The 19,608-nt window shown below is 40.0% G+C and overlaps 1 protein-coding gene across 11 annotated transcripts in view; it reads right to left on the reverse strand.

Annotated features, from left to right (window-relative positions):
• The window catches only part of SYNRG (synergin gamma), an 87,547-nt gene extending 67,939 nt beyond the window's left edge, over nucleotides 1-19,608 (reverse strand). For 9 of the 11 annotated variants that reach the window (XM_061142739.1, XM_061142740.1, XM_061142737.1 and 6 more), the window contains exons 1-3: nucleotides 19,516-19,608; nucleotides 12,606-12,646; nucleotides 9,081-9,202 (exon numbers count right to left, since the gene is read on the reverse strand). In XM_061142739.1, the coding sequence (XP_060998722.1) occupies nucleotides 9,081-9,202; nucleotides 12,606-12,646; nucleotides 19,516-19,592 (240 nt within the window). In that variant the 5' untranslated portion in view covers nucleotides 19,593-19,608. The remainder of the gene's footprint in view (nucleotides 1-9,080; nucleotides 9,203-12,605; nucleotides 12,647-19,515) is intronic. The other 2 variants (XM_061142736.1, XM_061142730.1) reach the window with 1 other exon arrangement.

A 19,608-nucleotide genomic window follows, 5' to 3' on the forward strand; every position in this document is an offset into this window, starting at 1 on the left:
GCAATAAAAAACCCATCCTAAAATTCATACACAATCTCAAGGGACCCCGAATAGCCAAACAATCTTGGAAAGGAACAACAAACCTGGAGGACTCAAGCTTCCTGATTTGGAAACCTCCTGCCAAGCTACAGCTTCAAAACAGTAATAGCACTGCCATAAAGCGGGCTTCCCTGGCGGCTCAGCTGGTGAAGAATCCGCCTGCAATGCAGACCTGGGTTTGATCCCTGGGATGGGGAAAACCCCCTGCAGAACTACCCACTCCAGTATTCTACCTGGAAAATTCCATAGTCTGTAGAATCCATGGGCTCGCGAAGAGTCGGACACAACTGAGCGGCTTGCACTCCACTTTCACTGGCATAAAATAAGGCATATAGACCAGTGGAAAAGAACAGAAAGTCGGAAATAAACTCTTGTACATATGGGTCAAATGATTTTTGATTAAGGTGCTATGACCATTCTCTGGGTAAACGACAGTCTTTCCCAACAAATGGTGGTCATCAACAAAACTGGGCCCTTAGCCAACACCATATACAAAAATTAACTCCAAATGGATCAAGAACCAAAATGTAAGACCTACAACAATAAAATTTGGGGGGGGGGGGGCAACGAGGATGGGATAATAATAAAACTCTTAGTAGAAAACATAGAACAGAAACTTCATAACACTGGATTTCACAATGATTTCTTGATTTCAGGCACAGTTAACAAAAGAATGAATAGACAACTTGGACTTCAAGAAAATTTTTAAAATGTGTACATTAACAGACACAACCCACAGAGTAAAAAGGTAACCCACTGAATGGGAGTTAATATTTGCAAATCACATATATGATAAGGGATTCATGTCCAAAATAAACAGAAAACTCCTAAAACTCAACAACAAAAAACTCAATTCAAAAATGGGCAAAGAATTTGAACAGACATTTCTCCAAAGATATTCAAGTGGCCAAGAAGCCCATGAAAAGATACTCAACATCACTAATCATGAGAAATGCAAATCAAAACTATGAGATTTCACCTCACACTCATTACCATGGATCCTATGGAAAAACACAGGATATGCAACTTAAAAGATTGAATCCTAATGTAGACTATGAACTTTAGTTCATCAAAATGTATCAATATTGGCTCACTAACTTCACTAATTACAACAAATGTACCACGCTAATATAGGATGTTGAGGAAACTGTATACTGGAGGAGGGAAGGAGGTATACTGGAAATTTCTGTGCTTTCCAGTCAACTTTTTTATAAAACTCCACAGTCAAATAATTAAAAACAACAACAAAAAACAAGTGTTGCAAGGATGTGGAAAAACTGAAACTCTTTTGTATTGTTGGTGGGAATAAAATGGTACGGCTTCTGTGGAAAATAGTATGGAGGTTCCTCAAAAAATCAAAATAGAATTACCATATGACTCAGCAATTCCATTTCTGTGAGTATATACCCCAAAGAATTGAGAACAGAGTCTAGAAGAGATACTGGTACATCCATATTCATAGCAACTTCATTCACAATAGCTAAAACATAGAAGCAACCCAAGTGTCCACAGACCAATGAAAGGATAAGCAAAATGTGGTATGTGTACACAATGGACGTTAGCCTTAAAAACGAAGCAAATTCTGCAATATGTTACAACACAGATAAACCTTGAGCATTCAGTTCAGTTGCTCAGTCATGTCTGACTCTTTGCAACCCCATGAATTGCAGCACGCCAGGCCTCCCTGTCCATCACCAACTCCCGGAGTTGACTCAAACTCATGCCCATCAAGTCGGTGATGCCATCCAGCCATCTGATCCTCTGTCGTCCCCTCCTCCTCCTGCCCCCAATCTTTCCCAGCATCAGGGTCTTTTCCAATGAGTCAGCTCTTCACATGAGGTGGCCAAAGTACTGGAGTTTCAGCTACAGCATCAGTCCTTCCAATGAACACCCAGGACTGATCTCCTTTAGGATGGACTGGTTGGATCTCCTTGCTGTCCAAGGGACTGTCAAGCGTCTTCTCCAACACCACAGTTCAAAAGCAGCAATTTTTCGGCGCTCAGCTTTCTTCACAGTCCAACTCTCACATCCACACATGACCACTGGAAAAACCATAGCCTTGACCAGACAGACCTTTGTTGACAAAGTAAAGTCTCTGCTTTTTAATATGCTGTCCAGGTTGGTCACAACTTTCCTTCCAAGGAGTAAGCGTCTTTTAATTTCATAGCTGTAATCACCATCTGCAGTGATTTTGGAGCCCAAAATAATAAAGTCTGACACTGTTTCCACTGTCTCCCCAGCTATTTCCCATGAGGTGATGGGACCAGATGCCATGATCTTAGTTTTCTGAATGTTGAGCTTTAAGCCAGCTTTTTCACTCTCCTCTTTCACTTTCATCAAGAGGCTTTTTAGTTCCTCTTCACTTTCTGCCATAAGGGTGGTGTCATCTGCATCTCTGAGGTTATTGATATTTCTCTCGGCAATCTTGAGTCCAGCTTGTGCTTCTTCCAGCCCAACTTTTCTCATGATGTACTCTGCATATAAGTTAAATAAGCAGGGTGACAATATAATGCCTTGACGTACTCCTTTTCCTATTTGGAACCAGTCTGTTGTTCCATGTCCAGTTCTAACTGTTGCTTCCTGACCTGCATACAGGTTTCTCAAGAGGCAGGTCAGGTGGTCTGGTATTCCCATCTCTTTCAGAATTATCCACAGTTTATTGCGAGCCACACAGTCGAAGGCTTTGGCGTAGTCAATAAAGCAGAAATAGATGTTTTTCTGGAACTCTCTTGCTTTTTCGATGATCCAGCGGATATTGGCAATTTGATCTCTGGTTCCTGTGCCTTTTCTAAAACCAGCTTGAACATCTGGAAGTTCTCCGTTCACGTATTGCTGAAGCATTATATTAGTGAAAATAAACCAGTCACAAAAAGACAAAGACTGTATGCTTCTACTTACATGAGGTACTTAAGAGTAGTTAAAATCACAAAGACCTAAAGTATAAGGGTGGATGCATGGGGTTGGAGGGAGGGAAGAATGGGGAGTTATCGTACAATAAGTATAGTTTTAGATTTACAAAATGAAAAGAGTTACAAGAATGGATGGTGGTAACGGCTGCATAACAATGTGAATATATTTAATACCACTAAACTGTACACTTAAAAATAGTTAACATGGTAAACTTTATGTGTATTTTACTGTAACAATGTTGGAGAAAACATGGGAGGAAGCATATTACACAGCTATCATCAATGGACTGGAACAGAGAACCTAGAAAAACACCCAGATAAATATGCCTAAGTGCCATGGTCGGCTATGCTGCCACTCTGACCTCAGACTTCCAGCCTCTAGAACTGGGAAAAATAAATTTCTGTTGTTTATAAGCTATCCAATCTCTCATATTTTGCTACAGTAGCCTGAACAGACTAAAAAACAAGACAAAAACTGACAGAAAATATCTGCAAACCACACATCCAACAAAGGACTAGTTATGCAGAATATATAAAGGTCTCTTGACACTCAACAGATGATAGCTTACGGTGAATGGTGTCAGTATTTGTGATCTGTGAAGGAGAAAATTACACTCTGGGACCCAAAAGACACAGTCTCAGTCACTCAAGAGCTTTGTGTAACAAAGTTTTTATTATAGTGAAAGGATAGAGTAAGCCTCCACCAAAAGACACTAGAAGCGGGTAGCAGAGTACCTGCCTCACTAGTTGAAACAGTGCTTTACATACTTTTCAACTGGCTGCTGAGAATAGATGAAAACAAGACTTCAAGGCTGTACAAGTTCCATTAGACCCTTTCCCAAGGCATACATCCTTGAGATAACTTCAGTACCAGTTTAGCCAGAAGGAACCTGTTCCAGGCAAGGTGTTTCTGGGCGAGACATATTGTTGCTGAGAAATAGGCTCCCAGGCAAGATTTGTTACAATTTTAATTATTAACATAGAGTCTAAGAAAAGCATTTCCACCAATAAGACATTGTGCTGTGTGATCATTAGCTCCTAAAGAAAGGCCAGCTCTTAGGCAAGATACACAGCTGCACAAGGCTTAAGGAAAGCAAGAGGGAGAAAGTTCACCTCCTCCTTAAAGGGCCCTGGACTGCGTAAGCTTTAACTCTCTCACAGTAAAACAACAACAACAAAAATCCAACAAGAAAATGGACCGGATAGGAACAGACACTTCTTTGAAGAGAATATAAGGACAGCAAGTAAGCACATGAAAATATGTCTAGCATCATTAAAGAAAAACCAATAATGGAGGCTGCACTCTGAATATATCTCTAGACCACAGGCTCACAGTCACATAACCAAATTGTAACACTGTTCTGATTTCCCTGAAATGCTGCCTGACCTTAAACAAAACCTTTCTTCATGTCAATGTGACCTCACAGTATTCTAGCTAATAAGCTACAAAAAAGTAAGCTTAGCAATGAAAAGGAAAGTAAATTTCTAGAAACTAATCACAGTAGAAAACAATGAATTCATTCATGTTTATAATGAACTGCTGGAATCACTTGTGGTTTGAGGTCTCCCTGTTCAGAAATAATTTGTTCCATGCCCAATAAAATATCCATATCAAGTAAAGCTCCCTGAATTTTCTTTTGACATTAGTCACAAGGTAAATGCAAATTAAAATCATGAGATATCACAACACACCTATCAAATGGCTAAAACACAAAATAACACCAAATGCTAGCAAGGATACAGAGAAACTGGATCACTCCTATATTGCCTGTGAGAATGTAAAAGAGTACAACCACTCTAGAAAATAGTTTAACAATTTCTTTAAAAACTAAACTTCCAAATACCATGCCATCTGGGCATTAATCCCAGAGAAATGAAGCCTTATGTTCAAAAATCTCTATCACAGCTAAAAAGTAAAAAGAGTCCAGATGTCCTTCAGTGGGTGAATGGTTAAGCAGACAATAGTATATCCAATAATGGAATATTACTCAATAATAAAAATGAAGGGAAATATTGATGCATGTAGCAACTTGGATGAATTTAAAGAGAATTATGCAGAGCAAAAAAAGCCAATCTCAAAAGATTACAGATTCAATTTAGGTAAAGCTGAAATCATATAATTACAGAAATGGGGAACATATATATAGTGATTGACAAGGGTTGGAGTGCATGAAGTGGGAGGGAGATGAATTTGGTTACAAAATGGCAACATGAGGAGATCCCTGGGGTGTTGGGAATGTTCTATATCTTGATACTATCAATGCCAACATCCAGCTGTTATATTATACTGTCATTCTCCAAGTAGTTACCACTGGGGGACTCTTTGTATTATTTCTTATATACACATGTACATATTTTACCTCAAAATTAAAATTTAACTAAAAATGGTTTACTGGCTCACAAATTGTTCATCATATATTTCATTCTTACCTCTACACTGGAAATAATTTGAATATTAACCTCAAAACGTATTCAAAATCTTGTTAAGTGTGTTCTTTTTATGAGTTCTGGGGAGTAGAGGGCTATGAGGCAACCAAGACTAATTTTCATCTTTGACTTTTACCTGTGTATCCTTCAAAGATTTAAGGGATGACTAAAGAATAAGACGGAGAAGGCAATGGCAACCCACTCCAGTACTCTTGCCTGGAAAATCCCATGGATGGAGGAGCCTGGTAGGCTGCAGTCCATGGGGTCGCTAGGAGTAGGACACAACCGAGTGACTTCAATTTCACTTTTCACTTTCATGCATTGGAGAAGGAAATGGCAACCCACTCCAGTGTTCTTGCCTGGAGAATCCCAGGGACGGGGGAGCCTGGTGGGCTGCCGTCTATGGGGTCGCACAGAGTCGGACACGACTGAAGCGACTTAGCAGCAGCAAAGAATAAGAGGTATTCTTCATACACATCTGTGGTTGGTTAAGGCTATGAAGTTTGGAGGGAAAAGGTAAGATTTCTGTGAGTTTCTCCTTTAAGAATAGTGAACAGCTTCCGAGTAGCATATAATACCTGCCAACAAGACTAAAGGTTAAGGAAAAAGATTTTGGATTCTTTATTTACTTAGGCCACATTGGGTCGTCATTGTTGCACACGGGCTGTCTCTAGTTGCAGCAAGTAAGGTCCACTCCTCTTTGCGGGATCTTCCTGGAGCAGGGATTAAACCCATGTTCCCTGTATTGGCAGGTGGATTCTTAACCACTGGACCACCAGGGAAGTCTCTCTACTTTAGAATCATTTAGAACCTCCTGATACTGAGGGAAATTATTTCAGTGGTATCAAACCTAGTAGTTCACTTATTTACTGCTGCTCTGTGTATTAGAGATCCTTACTGTTTTTGGTTATTTCAAACTCTTTAACACATTTCTCAGATAATTACATAAGTCAGAAGGGGCTTCCCAGGTGGTGCAGTGGTGAAGAATCCACCTGCCAATTCAGGAGGTGCATGTTCAATCCCTGGACACATGAAGATCCCCTGGAGAAGGAAATGGCAGCCTACTCCAGTATTCTTGCCTGGAGAAATTTCATGGACAGAAAGAATGGAGAGCCATAGTCATGGGGTCACAACTGAGCACACACACGCAAGTCAGAAAACAATATTTAGTGTGAAATTGATTTTAAAATTGTATCAATTGTTAAGATTTCAACAGGAAGCTTACAAAATCTTAATGAGAAACACACAGTATTCTTGGGTGGACTATTTACAATGACTTGCTGCCCTTACTATAAGAAGTTGGCACATCCCTATGTGGTGTGCATTCCTCCTGGTAGAGTCCCCACTGATTTTTGTTTGGGCCACGTTACCTTTGTAAGCAGAAGTGACTGGTAACTCCTACCTTTGAGAGAAAGCTTTAAGACACCACAGGGTTTGGTCATCTCTTCATTTATGCCAGGAGTCGGGGATGTCCTAGGTAAAGGTCTCATGATAAAGAACACGGAGCTGAGTCAGAGCCAACTCATCAACGGACATGTATCTCAAATGAGACATCTGTTTCTGTAAGTCACTGAGACTTAGGGATTTTTGTTTCTGCAGCATAACCTAGTGAAAGCTGAGTAACTTGAACTTAAACCCTACAAAAGCTTAATTTATTCCTATTTTCTTCCTACTGGAGATGAATAAAGAATGATTTGGGGATTTCCCCAGATGGTCCAGAGGTTAAGACTACACCTGCCAATGCAGAGGACACATATTTAATCCCTGGTCCAAGAAGATCCCACATGCCATGGGGCAACTAAGCCCCTGTGCCCCAACTACTGAGCACACGTGTGTAGAGCCCGTGCTCTGCAACAAGAGAAGCCACTGCAGTGAGAAGCCCATGCGCCGCAACTGGAGAAGAGCCCCCCCAGACATAACTGGGGAAAGCCTGCACGCAGCAACGAACAGCCAGCACAGCCAAAAATTTTACAAAAGCAAAAAAAAAAAAAAAAGATTTGAAAGTTTTCCTAAATCTTTACAAACATAGACACTTTATTTGCTTAAATGACTTCAACGTGACAATGGTTTAAACTTAAATTCTGATTAACTCAACATTATTTATAAGTTATATACATGTGCTCTTGTACAAATATATATGTAAAACATGCAGAAATAGAAAATTTTAAATTATTAGGTAAAAATGATATATATGGCACTTAAAATATTAGTGATACAAAATTCTTTCACTCTGGTTTATTTGTGAATGATTTTTTTCCCCCTTTTTTCTTTCTCCTTCTCCCTTTTTAAAAAATAATATTAACACTGAATTTCACCAAAGATTTGACTTCCGGATTCAGTTTCCTTGGTTTAAATGGATACCATGGCTGAAGAAGATAATTTACAAAGATATGGAAATCTAAATGGATATGGATAAAGCCCATTTCTTAGGCTGCACTAATTATATCATGATATTATCAATTCCACTCACCGATTCTAAACCAAAACAAAACAGAATCATTTACAAACCAGAATTATTTCCTTTAATCTACACTATCTGTGATCATGACCAGTTTATAAAGGAACACATGTTCAGCATGACAGCAGGAAAATTCTTTTTTAATTCCGTTGCAACTCTCAATCAGATTCCCATTTATGTCTCATTTTAAGTGTTACTTTCACCTAACACTTCGTTTTTTTTTAAATTGAAAACACAGAAAATTTGAAAGAACAGTATAAAATTAACATTTTGCTCTGTTTCTACACATCTTTACTTTTTTTTTGGTTGAGCCATTTACAGGTAAATTGTAGACATAATTTCCTTTTTTTCTAAATGAAGAGAAAGTAAACATGAAGTTTATCAACTCCAATGAGTAATAGCATCTAGCTGGCATTTGGTAATACTGTCTTGATTCACCATATTTATTTTTTGGTTATCCTCTGTTTATAACGAATGAGGTTTTCTATTTACTTAACAAGAAAAGACTCCTTTAAGAATTGTTTAAAAACATAACCAATTAAAAATATTAATTAAATAACACATGACAAAAAAAAAAAGCCCTCTCCTGTAATCAAAACAATAGAGTAGAAGGACATGTGCTCATCTTCTCCTGCAAGAGCATCAAAAACACACCTAGCTGCTGAACCACCGTTGACAGGAGGATGTTGTAACCCACCAAAAAAGAACACCCCGTGGCCAAGGACAAAGGAAAAGCCGCAAGTAGGAGGGGTGCAATCACGTGAAAATCAAATCCCATACCTGCCAGGTGGGCGACCCACAAACTGGAGAACAATGACGCCAAAGAAGGTACCACACTGTTGCAAAGCTTCGGGGCCCCACATCAGACTTTCCAACCTGAGGATCCAGCAAAGGGACAGGGAACCCCCAAGGAATCTGACTCTGGACAGTGGGATTTGATTACAGAACCTCCACAGGACTCGGCGAAACAGAGGCTCTTGGAGGGCACGAACAAAACCTTGTGCACACCAGGACCCAGGGGAAAGGAGCAGTGACCCACAGGCTGAGCCAGACCTGCCTGGAAGCGAGCGAGGGTCTCCCGTGGAGGCGTGGGCTGGCAGGGGCATATATTCACTTTATTTCAAGGAAGCCACCTAAGATGCAGACCACACTTATTTCTAAATATAACATTAAGCTCTGAGTATGTAGTTTGGTATGTAGATAATTAACAATAATTTTGTAAACACTGGCTAAAAAGAGGCAAGTACCTGCATAGCAATAGCTCCCTGGGACATCTGAGAGCTGTAATTCATCCCTATCATGCCTTGCATGTTAGGCTGCATGACCGAGACCATAGGAAATCCTTGCTGCTGCATCGGCATCAGCCCTGCTGAAAAACAAAGGTATTGTTAAGGTCAATGTGTTTTATTTACAGTTTACTTTTTTTTGGGTCTACTTTCTTAAAACCCTAAGTACCTAAAGGACTTGTTTGTTGGGAAGTGGCAGAGTAAAGAGGAAAAGGCACAGGCTCTGGCGTGAGACAGACTTGCTTTGAATTACTTAGCTCTGTGGTCTTGGGCAAGCTAACAAAACTTCATCTGTAAAATGAAGATAATAATACTTGTTGTACAGAATTTTTGCGCATACTTAAAAAACACACAATATGACCTATCTGGCCTTCAAGATGACCCCCCGGGATCTCTGTCTCTTGGCATTCATGTCCTTGTCCTTCCCTCCCACACTGAATAGGGTTGACCAGTATAACCAATGGGACACTGTGGAAACCAGGCTTGTTCTCAGTAACTGTGCAGCTTCATACTTGTTCTCTGGGATCAGCTGTTGGGAAAGCCACTGCCACATCACGAGAATACTCAAGCAGTCCTCGGGAGGATGGAGAATCCATGTGGCAAGAACTGAACCCTACTGCCAAAAGGCAGCACAAATTTGCCGTCTATGTGAATGAGCCATCTCAGAAATAGATCTTCCAGCCCCATCAAACCTTTAGATGACTACAGTCTTAGCTGACATCTTTACTGCAATCTCCTTGGTCCTGAGCCAAAATCACCCAGGGAGCTTACTCCCAGATACCTGACTCACAGACACAGTGTAGTTTACTATTTTAATAGTAAACTGTTTAAGTTTTGGGGTAATTTTCCATGCAGCAGCAAATAACTAGCAGTTAAGAGTTAACACTAATTAAGCCACTTTTAATACAAAAGTAGGTTAAGAGCATGAACTCTTGAAGCTGACTAAAAATATCACTTGCTAGGTTTGGGACCATGGGCAAACTTGCTTAACTTCTTTCTGTACCTTGATTTCACATTCACAAGACTGTTTAATACCTAATATGCTTAAAGAAATGGTACTTCTCCCTTACTTGTCACAAGTAATAAATGCTTCTGCTTTAAAAAAAAAAAAAAAGAAATGGTACTTCTCTTTTCTTTCCTTACATAGTTAATATAATACCACAAAACAGCTATCGGCATGCAAAGTATATAATGGATGAAAATATGATTTATAGTATAGTACCTCCCAAACTTTTCCAAAGTAATAGTCCCAAGAGGAGAATGAAAACTACATTCCTCCAGGGATTTAATAAATACTAAATGTCTACTATATTTTAGGCACCGTTCTAAATACTTGGTATGCAACAGAGAATAAAACAAAATCCCTACATAACCTGAACACAGATTTCATCCTAATTTTACACTGTACCACAGATCACATCCATGCTAGTTCTAGTATAAAGATTAAAAGAATCAAATTTTGATTAAAAAAATTAAAGGTCTGGTAAAGTCTACCATGTTTATCTAGTGGGTTGTGTGTACCTTCAAGGATATTTAGTTTAATATCAGAAGCATGCATATTACATTTGAGGTAACACTGATCAGTGGCATTATTCATTTATATTAATCATTTATTCAAATATTTGAAGCCCTACTCCACGTCAGATACCATTCTAGGTATGTAGCATTGGACAAAGTCAGGTCTTTACTCTCATGGAACTTACACTGTAACTGGGGTAGATAATAAAAAAAAATAAGTGGACATCAGGTGAGGGTAAGGGGTAAGAATGTCAGGGAGAAAAGTAGTTGCTATTTCACAGTCAGAAAAGGTTTCACCAAAAGGATGGCATTTAAGCAAAGACTTGAAAGAGTAGGGAGTGAGCCATGCGGGCACCAGGGAGGAGCATTCTAGACAAGGAACGCCAAACGCGAAGGCCTTGATGCATCACAGACAATGAGAATGCAGAGACTGGATATAGCACAGGAGGATGTTATCCCTCTGATGCCTTTGGACCTACAGTTTTATTTTCATAATTTAAGTCCTGAACAGGTAAGTCAAAGATATGGCATAACATTTAAAGGCACAGAAGTACATACAGTTGAAAAACAAGTCTTATTTCTCTCCTGTCTCCTATTCACCTTGGTGGCCACTCTTCTTGTCAGTTCCTTGTACAGACTTTCAGAAATAACCCATGTGTAATTTAAAGTCTTCAAAAGATCAAAAAGTGAACTCTAACACACTCTGTAAAAAAAAAAACCTCGAAAACAGCTGCAAATTCTAGAAGAAAAAAATATCAGGCAACCTTTTGGGCTCTATCCTTGTCCTGTTCCTCTGCTTCACATGTAGATATTTACTTGAAAGTTTATAAAAATGCAAAATGAGCCACAAAAATAAACACAAAATGCTGTGATGTCTTCCTAAACAACAGCATACCTCCTACCACTTGATCCAAATCTAGGACACATCTAATTACAGACAGCTTAAATAATGAATAAGCGTGAGTCCAGTGAAAAGAATACAACTGACCCTTGGAAAAATTTACCTGAAACTCAGCCTCTATCACTGATTATGAATGGAGACACCGACTACCTGCTACTGAGCTGCTCTTTATCACTGATCTCTACTGGTGACCTGGGAGTCTCTGTTTCTATAGCAGGCCTACCATAACCGGTCAACACTGGCTTTGTGAGAAGGGCCAGTTTTCAGAGAGGCCTGGACTGTGGAGAGGAAGTGGGTACACAGGAGTGGGAGAAGTGAGAAGACAGACAAGCATATTCTTCTGTCAATGTTGTGTCCCAGTGGTACAGCAACATGAGCTGAGATTATACCCCTTCACTACTGTATGCTTGAAGACAAAGCTAGAATAGATATTGGTGGGCCGGTGTCTGAAACTAAAAGAGAATGAATATACCTAGCAGACAAACTGCTAGAAACACAACTGAGACTTAAAATAGTTTAAACAGAAGCAGAATATATGATCACTTACGTACATGATTATAGTAAGATCAAATTCATGTACAGAAAACATGGGATAAAACAACTAAAGAGGTTCATTTATTCATTCCATAAGCACCTATAAAGACCTGACTATTTTCTATCAGCATGTGGGTGCTGGAGATACTCATGAGCATAAGGCAGACACAGCCCTTGCCCCACAGAGCTAACAATCTAGAAGACAGGAGAAAGTTGGCATTCAGAGAACTACAATTCATTTCATTTTTGTCCCTTGTTTAATATTCTTGTCTTAAAAGTCTCCTTCATCTCTGAGGTTAAATAACAACCTGTTGATTTGATAACTAAGTAAGTTTGGGAGAAATGAGGAATAATTTTTCTTATTTCCCAGATTACCCAATTTTTGAGAAATTTTAGGAGTAAGCTATCAGGTTCAAGACAACAAGAAAGTTTTACTCTCTTTGGCAGCAACAGAACTTTTTTTACTCATTTGGTGCCCAGGTTCAGAAACAAATAGTGAAAAATGAAAGCTGACAACACACACTTTCACATACCTTGAGGGGGTCTTAATCCACTGGCAACTGGAAACATGAAGCTGAAAACAGAACAAAGATACATCAGGACTGGGACTTCCCTGGAGGCCCAGTGGCTGAGAACCTGCCTTGCAATGCAGGGGATGTGGGTTTGATCCCTGCTGCAGAACCGAGACCCCACATGCCTAGGGGCAACTAAGCCTGCCTGTCCCAACTACTGAAGCAGCATGTCGCAACCGAGACCCGATGAATAATATTTTTAAAAAATATATGAGGATCTTCAAAGTGAAAAGATTTCAGATAAAACATGTAATATTTTACATAAATAAAACTGTAGCCAGGGCCCTGGTATCTGTTCCATGGTATAATAAAATATTGAATTATCCACCATCAAAACAGGTTGAGCATCCACAGTATGCATGACAGTCAGCAGGTCAGCCAAGGGGGAGAATTTTGAACCAGAAGAGGGAAGACTTTGAAACTGACCCTGGTTCCGTCACTGTGCGACTCCCCTGGATTCCGATCTCTCCATCCATAAAATGAGAGGGCTGGCTTAGATTCAATTCAGTGAACACTTATTGGGTGCCGATTACGTGAAAGGCCTGAATGAGCTCAGACTTGCTGAAGACACAGACAAGTAAATTTTAACATAGGACAGACCGTACTAAGGGCTGTGAGAGGGCCAGAATACTAACAGAAATGAGAAGAAAACAGACTAATTTGATGGGTGAAACCTTCGGAAGGTTTCTGGAGGTACCTCTTGAGCTGTATCTTAAAAGAAAGGCACGCTATACTACAATAGTTTGAACAGAAGCTCAGAGGCTGAAGCTCTAGGCGTGTTCAGCAAAATGATTTAGGCTCAACACAAGACACAGGATTGGAAAAGAAAGCAGACTGGAGAAGGCCTTTAAAATGTTTGATTCTGAATAGTACATAAAGTCAGATTTTTAAAAATTGTGGTAAAATATACATAATATAAAATTTTACCATTTTAACCATTAAGTGTAAAGTTCAGTGGCATTATGATGTTGTACAACCACCACCAAGATCCATTTCCACAACTTTTTCACCATCATAAACAGAAACTCTGTAGTCATTAAACAATACCTCCCCATTACTTTCTCCCCTCTCAACCCCTGGTAACCACTATTCTACTTCTTGGTTTGATGAATATGTCTATTCTAGCTACCTTAGATAGAATTATACAATACTGGTCCTTTTGCATCTGGCTTGTTTCACTTAGCATAACATTTTCAAGGTTCATCAAGTTGTAATATGTGTCAGAATTTCATTCCCTTTTATGGCTGGTTAATATTCCATTGTTTATACCACATTTTGCTTATCCAACTCATCTGTTGATGGACAGCTGGGTTGGCTGTTGTGAATAATGCTGTTATGAACACTGATGTACAAGTATTTCTTGAGAGTCCCTCTTTCAATTCTTTTGGGTCTCTACCTAGGAGTGGAGTTGCTGGGTCATATAGTAATTCTCTCGTTACTTTTTGAAAAACTGCCTGTTATCCACAGAAGCTGTGCCATTTTACATTCCCAAAGGACCAGAGTTCCAATTTTTCCACATCCTCCACCAACACTTATTTTCTGGATTTTTTGTTTGTTTATAATGATAGCTATCCTAATGAGTGTGAAACTACCTCACTGTGATTTGGATGTACATTTCCCTGATGTCAGAGGTTCTCAGCAGGGAAATGATCAGAAATGTGCTGTACGTTTCTCTGGTAATGAGGCATGCAGAGGAAGACTTGAAGTAACAAGAATCAGCTAAAGAAACTTAAAATAATAAGAAAAGGGCCATAACCAGGAATGGAAAAGAAGAGGTGAATGAAAGTTATTTAAAAGGAAGAATCAACAGGACTTAGCAACTACCTGGGTGGACAACAGTATTGAAGAAGCTGAAAGAACTGAAGATGCCTCTGAAATTCGGGGCCTGAGTGACTACAAGGACGAAGATGCTGTTCACTGCAGACAGGAACCCAATGTCAGCGGTGTGAGGAGTAAGGTGCTAGGAAGGTGTCCAAGAGGAGCAATCTAACAGGCCACCAGAGATCCAGATCAAGAGAAGGGTCTGCATCAACCTAGCTAGGCTCTTTTATTTATTTATTTTTTGGCCACATTTTGTGGCATGTGGGATCTTAGTTCTCTGACTAGGGATCAAATCCATGCCCCCTGAAGTGTAAGTACATAGTCTTATGTACTTAATCACTGGGCCACCAGTGATTAAGTAGGAAGTCCCCTAGGCTCTTTTAAATAAAGGTAAAAAGAGAAAAAAAATTAAGGTCTGATTGTGGATGAAGGAGTCAAAGGGATGTATATACATAGTGAGAAGACAACAAAAGACAACCTTGGAGAATTCTTAGTGAAAACTGTGTAGGGAATGGTCACTGAGAACGAAGGAAACTGACTATAACTGAAAGTTATAACTGGGGTAGGACCACATTTAAGGAAGGAGTCACCAGTGTCTAATGCTATCGAGAAGTTGATAAGAATGGGGGTTAATAAATAAATAATACTGTTTTAAAAAATTATGATCTTTGAGTGAACAGTTTCATTACAGGAGACAGGACCTTCAGAGATAAAGATTTAGGATACAAAAGATAAAGAGACTGAGAAACAAGGTCTTTGAGAGGAAAGGATTAACACAGCAAAAGGATGAAGGACTTCTTTCTCTGAGACCAGAGAGAAAGAAAATGGGACAAATACAGAGGAAGAAAAAATCCGAGTGGGAAAAGTCCTTAAATCTGGAAGATAAGAATCTGAAGGGGATTTCTGAGAGTCTTTATAGGCACATAGTGAGATCCAGGAATAGTATGCCAAATTTAGGTGTCTTTGCATTTTTTTATTGCATGACACCCCCCTCGACCCAGGAGAAGGGCTAAAACCCAAACTGCAGAGTCTTCTAACTTTAAAATACTTTGATCAAGAACTTTTTTGGTAAGGTGGTTTACAAATTTCTAGTTGGACATCTACCTGGTTACGTGTCAGATCTGGAACACCCACAAATTCTGCTGACAAGTGGGCCTGCACCCAAAGAGAGGCTTGAACGAAGAGTGAACAGCTTTTCTGAACGGCACACAAAATGTATTAGCTAAGCAATGTGTTAACTGGATAAAATGTTTAAACTGCAAGTTGAAAGTTGGCAGGACTGTTGTTTTTTTTTTAATCATACACTAAGATTTATAAACTGATGAGCAATGCATTTAAGAAGTCAACATGTTGAGACTTCAAATCAGTTTTAAAGATTACAAAGATTATAGACCTATAAAAGTTACTTTGAAAACATATACAAAAACTAAATGAAGGCTATTACTAGATAAAGAAGATGTAGTACATACATACAATGGACTATCACTCAGCAATAAAAAGGAAGAGAACTGGGTCATTTATAGAGACCTGGATGGACCCAGAGACTGTCACACAGCATAAAGTAAGTCAAAAAGAGAAAAACAAATATCATATATTAATGCATACATGTGGAATCTAGAAAAATGATACAGATGAACTTATCTGCAAAACAGAAATGGAGATCCTGGCATAGAGAACACAGGTATGAACACCAAGGGGGAGAAGGGAAGGGGTGGGAGGAATTGAGAGACAGGGATTGACATATATACACTACTGATACTATATATATAACTACAGAACCTACTGTATGGTTCAGGGAACCCTATTCAGTGCTCTGTGGTGACCTAAATAGGAAAGAAATCCAAGAAAGAGGGGACACATGTATACGTATAGCTGATTCACTTTGCTGTACAAGTAGAAACTGACATAACACTGTAAAGCAACTACATTTTAACAAAAATTAATAAAAATAAGAGTATTACTGACAAACATGACTTACTCCAATAATTATACAACAACCCAAACTACCTACTGACCTATGTACTACTCATAAGACTCTCTGAAATGTTTAGACGACTAACAGTCACCATACCTAAAGACCGGTAAGATACTGATAGACAGCAAAAGCTTGGCCAAAAACTGGGCAGCAAGATGACAAGCAATGTGATTTCCAAGATGAAACCACTATGCATTACTGAGGTCCTGGTATGAAAGCAGCACGGTGAGCTCTATTCATCACATGCCTATCTCACTCATCCTCCACTTTCCGCTACCTTCGCGACTAACCCAGATCAGCCTTCACTTCTCCCTGAAGCCTGGACTCAACAAGACTTCCCAGTGGATCACCCCACTGGCAGACTCTACGGCTTCTAATGCAGTTCATGTAGCACACGTGAGGCGCATCTCCTTAATGGATCATTTGATAAGGCTGCATGTGTGCATGCTAAGTCGCTTCAGTCCTGTCTGACTCTGTAAGACCCCATGGACTGTAGCCCGCCAGGCTCCTCTGTCCATGGGATTCTCCAGGCAAGAATGCTGGAGTGGGTTGCATGCCCTCCTCCAGGGGAACTTCCCGACTCAGGGAAAGAACCCACGTCTCTTACGTCTCCTGCACTGCCAGGCGGGTTCTTTACCACTAGCGCCACCTGGGAAGCCCTTGATAAGGCTGCTCCTGGGATTAAAACAATGTAGTGAGTCCTCCTTAAATCAAATTTCCTTAGTTTATATTCAAGGCCCGCTCCAGTTGTACCAGAACTTTTTCAGTTTTCTCTCACAACTCTTCCCTCCCACCCAGTGCCACAGTCCATCCACCCAGCCTGCCTGCTGTCCCCTACTGTTCACTAGGCCTTCCCATCGCCGTGACAATCTCTTGACCCTTTCCTCTTCCTCAAAATGAGGCCCAGCTGAAATAGCTCTTCTTTGCCTCCAATGATGCTTGAATCCACAAATATTTATAGAATGTTTTCTGTGTGTAGAATGTGCTACAGCAGTTGAAGATAAGATGAGGGGACCCTTAAGGAGCTTACAAAAGCAGGAAATGGACAGGCTTACAAATGATATCCCAGAAGCATACAGACTAACCAAGATTTTTCAACTTTTTTTCCCCTAATATACTTGACTTTAACTCTACAATTTATTCCAAGTAGCCCATTCAGGATACCAGTCAAAAGTAGGCTAACATTAATAAAGTTGCAAAATACCAGTGCTTTTTGCTTAGCCTCTTAGCAAACAGACAAGTACCTAAGAAATATAGTAAATTATGGTTAATGGATTTCCTCTATTAAAAGCTGACAGAGACTGCCTGGTTCTTTTTCTTTTTCCCTAAAATATACTTAGGTTGCAACCATAACATTAGCTTCTTCAGCCCTCACCACTGGTCTCTAAAAGCCGTACACTTTTAAAATTAAGCATAGTTTCTCAGCCTCAGAAAATCTCCAATACAGTAATACTTACCACACATTTTTCAATATAAAATTGAGTTATTCTCTCATATAGTCTCTAGTTTAATAACACATTACTACAACCAAATTTTAAATAGGAAACAAAAATTTTAAAGTTCTAACTTCTATCACAATTCAGGCCATATTTAGGAAAAAAGAATTGTACTCATGTTAAACTACAGACTAAAGGAAATGATCCACTCAACTTTCTACACCGAAGATGCCTTCATCTTCTCTGAAAAAAACAAAAATCCCAAATGAAAAACAAAATGACAACAAAAAAACCCCAAATCTGTGTGTAAAATGCCAAATTCTTTTATATTTCCCTAGAACTTGGTGCCATGATTTATCATATACTTGATTAAATTAATGCCACTCACAAACATTTTAGAAACAGTCCTGACGTTCAGAAAAGAGATTTACATATTTGTCTTCTCCAGCCAGTAATGAACTATGCTAAAAAAAATTAACAAATATGCTGAAAAACTAATGCAACAGTGAAAATCTGAAAACAGAAGGGGGGAAAAGCAGTCTTAAATCTAAAGCTAAAGACGTGTAGAGAAAATGAAAGATGGAGTCGCACACAGGTGGTTTATTTAACAGCAACTGCTTTTTTTTTCCCCTGGCATATATATATATATATATATGTATATATATATATATATATATATTATATATATATTACAAGCACCTGCAGGAGGTGATGACTTTAAAGGTTTCACACTGTGGTATTCATGACTCCAAAATTAAAACCCTGCATATAAAAAAACTAACACTTGGTTTTCCAAAAACAATTTGGGATGCTGAAGATAAAAAACTAAATTTATCTCCAAACGTGTATGAACCTTGGGTTCAAAACAAAGTCAGACTAGGTCATTAACAGAAATGGGATGAAAACGTCCCAGAATCAAGCATTTCCTTAAACGGTAAACTTGCCAGGTTGCACTCATTCATTTCTTTTATCGTTCTGGATATGAGAAGCACTGGCGATTAGCAGCTGAAATATGACAGAGAAAGCAAATTTGTTTAAGGATTAAGTAAAAGTCTGGAAGCTTTGTCCTTATAAGTGCCTACGTGCTGTTCAACAGTGAATTGGTGTTTATTGAGGAGACAGGTGTTAAGAATTACCTCTACAAGAGCTCTTTAACAAAAGCAAAGGTCTTCAGGTTTTCCTGTTTCTGGTATGTTAAGGAAGGACGAGACGGTGAAAGGCGAACAGTGTGCGGACACATACACACATACATCTTGGAAACACCTGTCCAGCTCTGTGAAAAGATCTTTCCGGGCCCCTGGTGAAGCCCTGGGAAAGGGAAGTGGCAGCTTCAGATCCAGCCGGGCTAGAAGCGAGGCGTCGGGGTCCCTCCTTGACCCACCCGGCCGGCTGCCAGCCGCGCCAAAGGGACCCTAGCCTCCTGCCAGAGCCCCCGAGCATAGAGGACAGGAGTCCGGCGCCCAGGCTCCATCCGCCCCTCCGGCCTAGGTTACCGGAGGACGACCCTTCTCCCGCAGCCCTAATTTCGAGGGAACAGGGGTCGGCGCGGGCGAAAACCGCCATAACCGCCGACCACCCGTGGCCGGTATGGGGCCCCTGCGTCGGCGGGGCGCGTCCTGGCCCAGCTCCTCACACCCACCTGCCTCCCCCGGCGGCCCCCGCGCCGGCTCCCGCGGCCCCGCCGCCGCCAGCTCCGCTTCCCGGCCGCAGCGCCATCTTGCTCCGGGCCCGC

This window comes from Dama dama, chromosome 5, assembly GCF_033118175.1.
Source record: "Dama dama isolate Ldn47 chromosome 5, ASM3311817v1, whole genome shotgun sequence".
In the NCBI taxonomy this organism is placed as follows: Eukaryota; Metazoa; Chordata; class Mammalia; order Artiodactyla; family Cervidae; genus Dama; species Dama dama.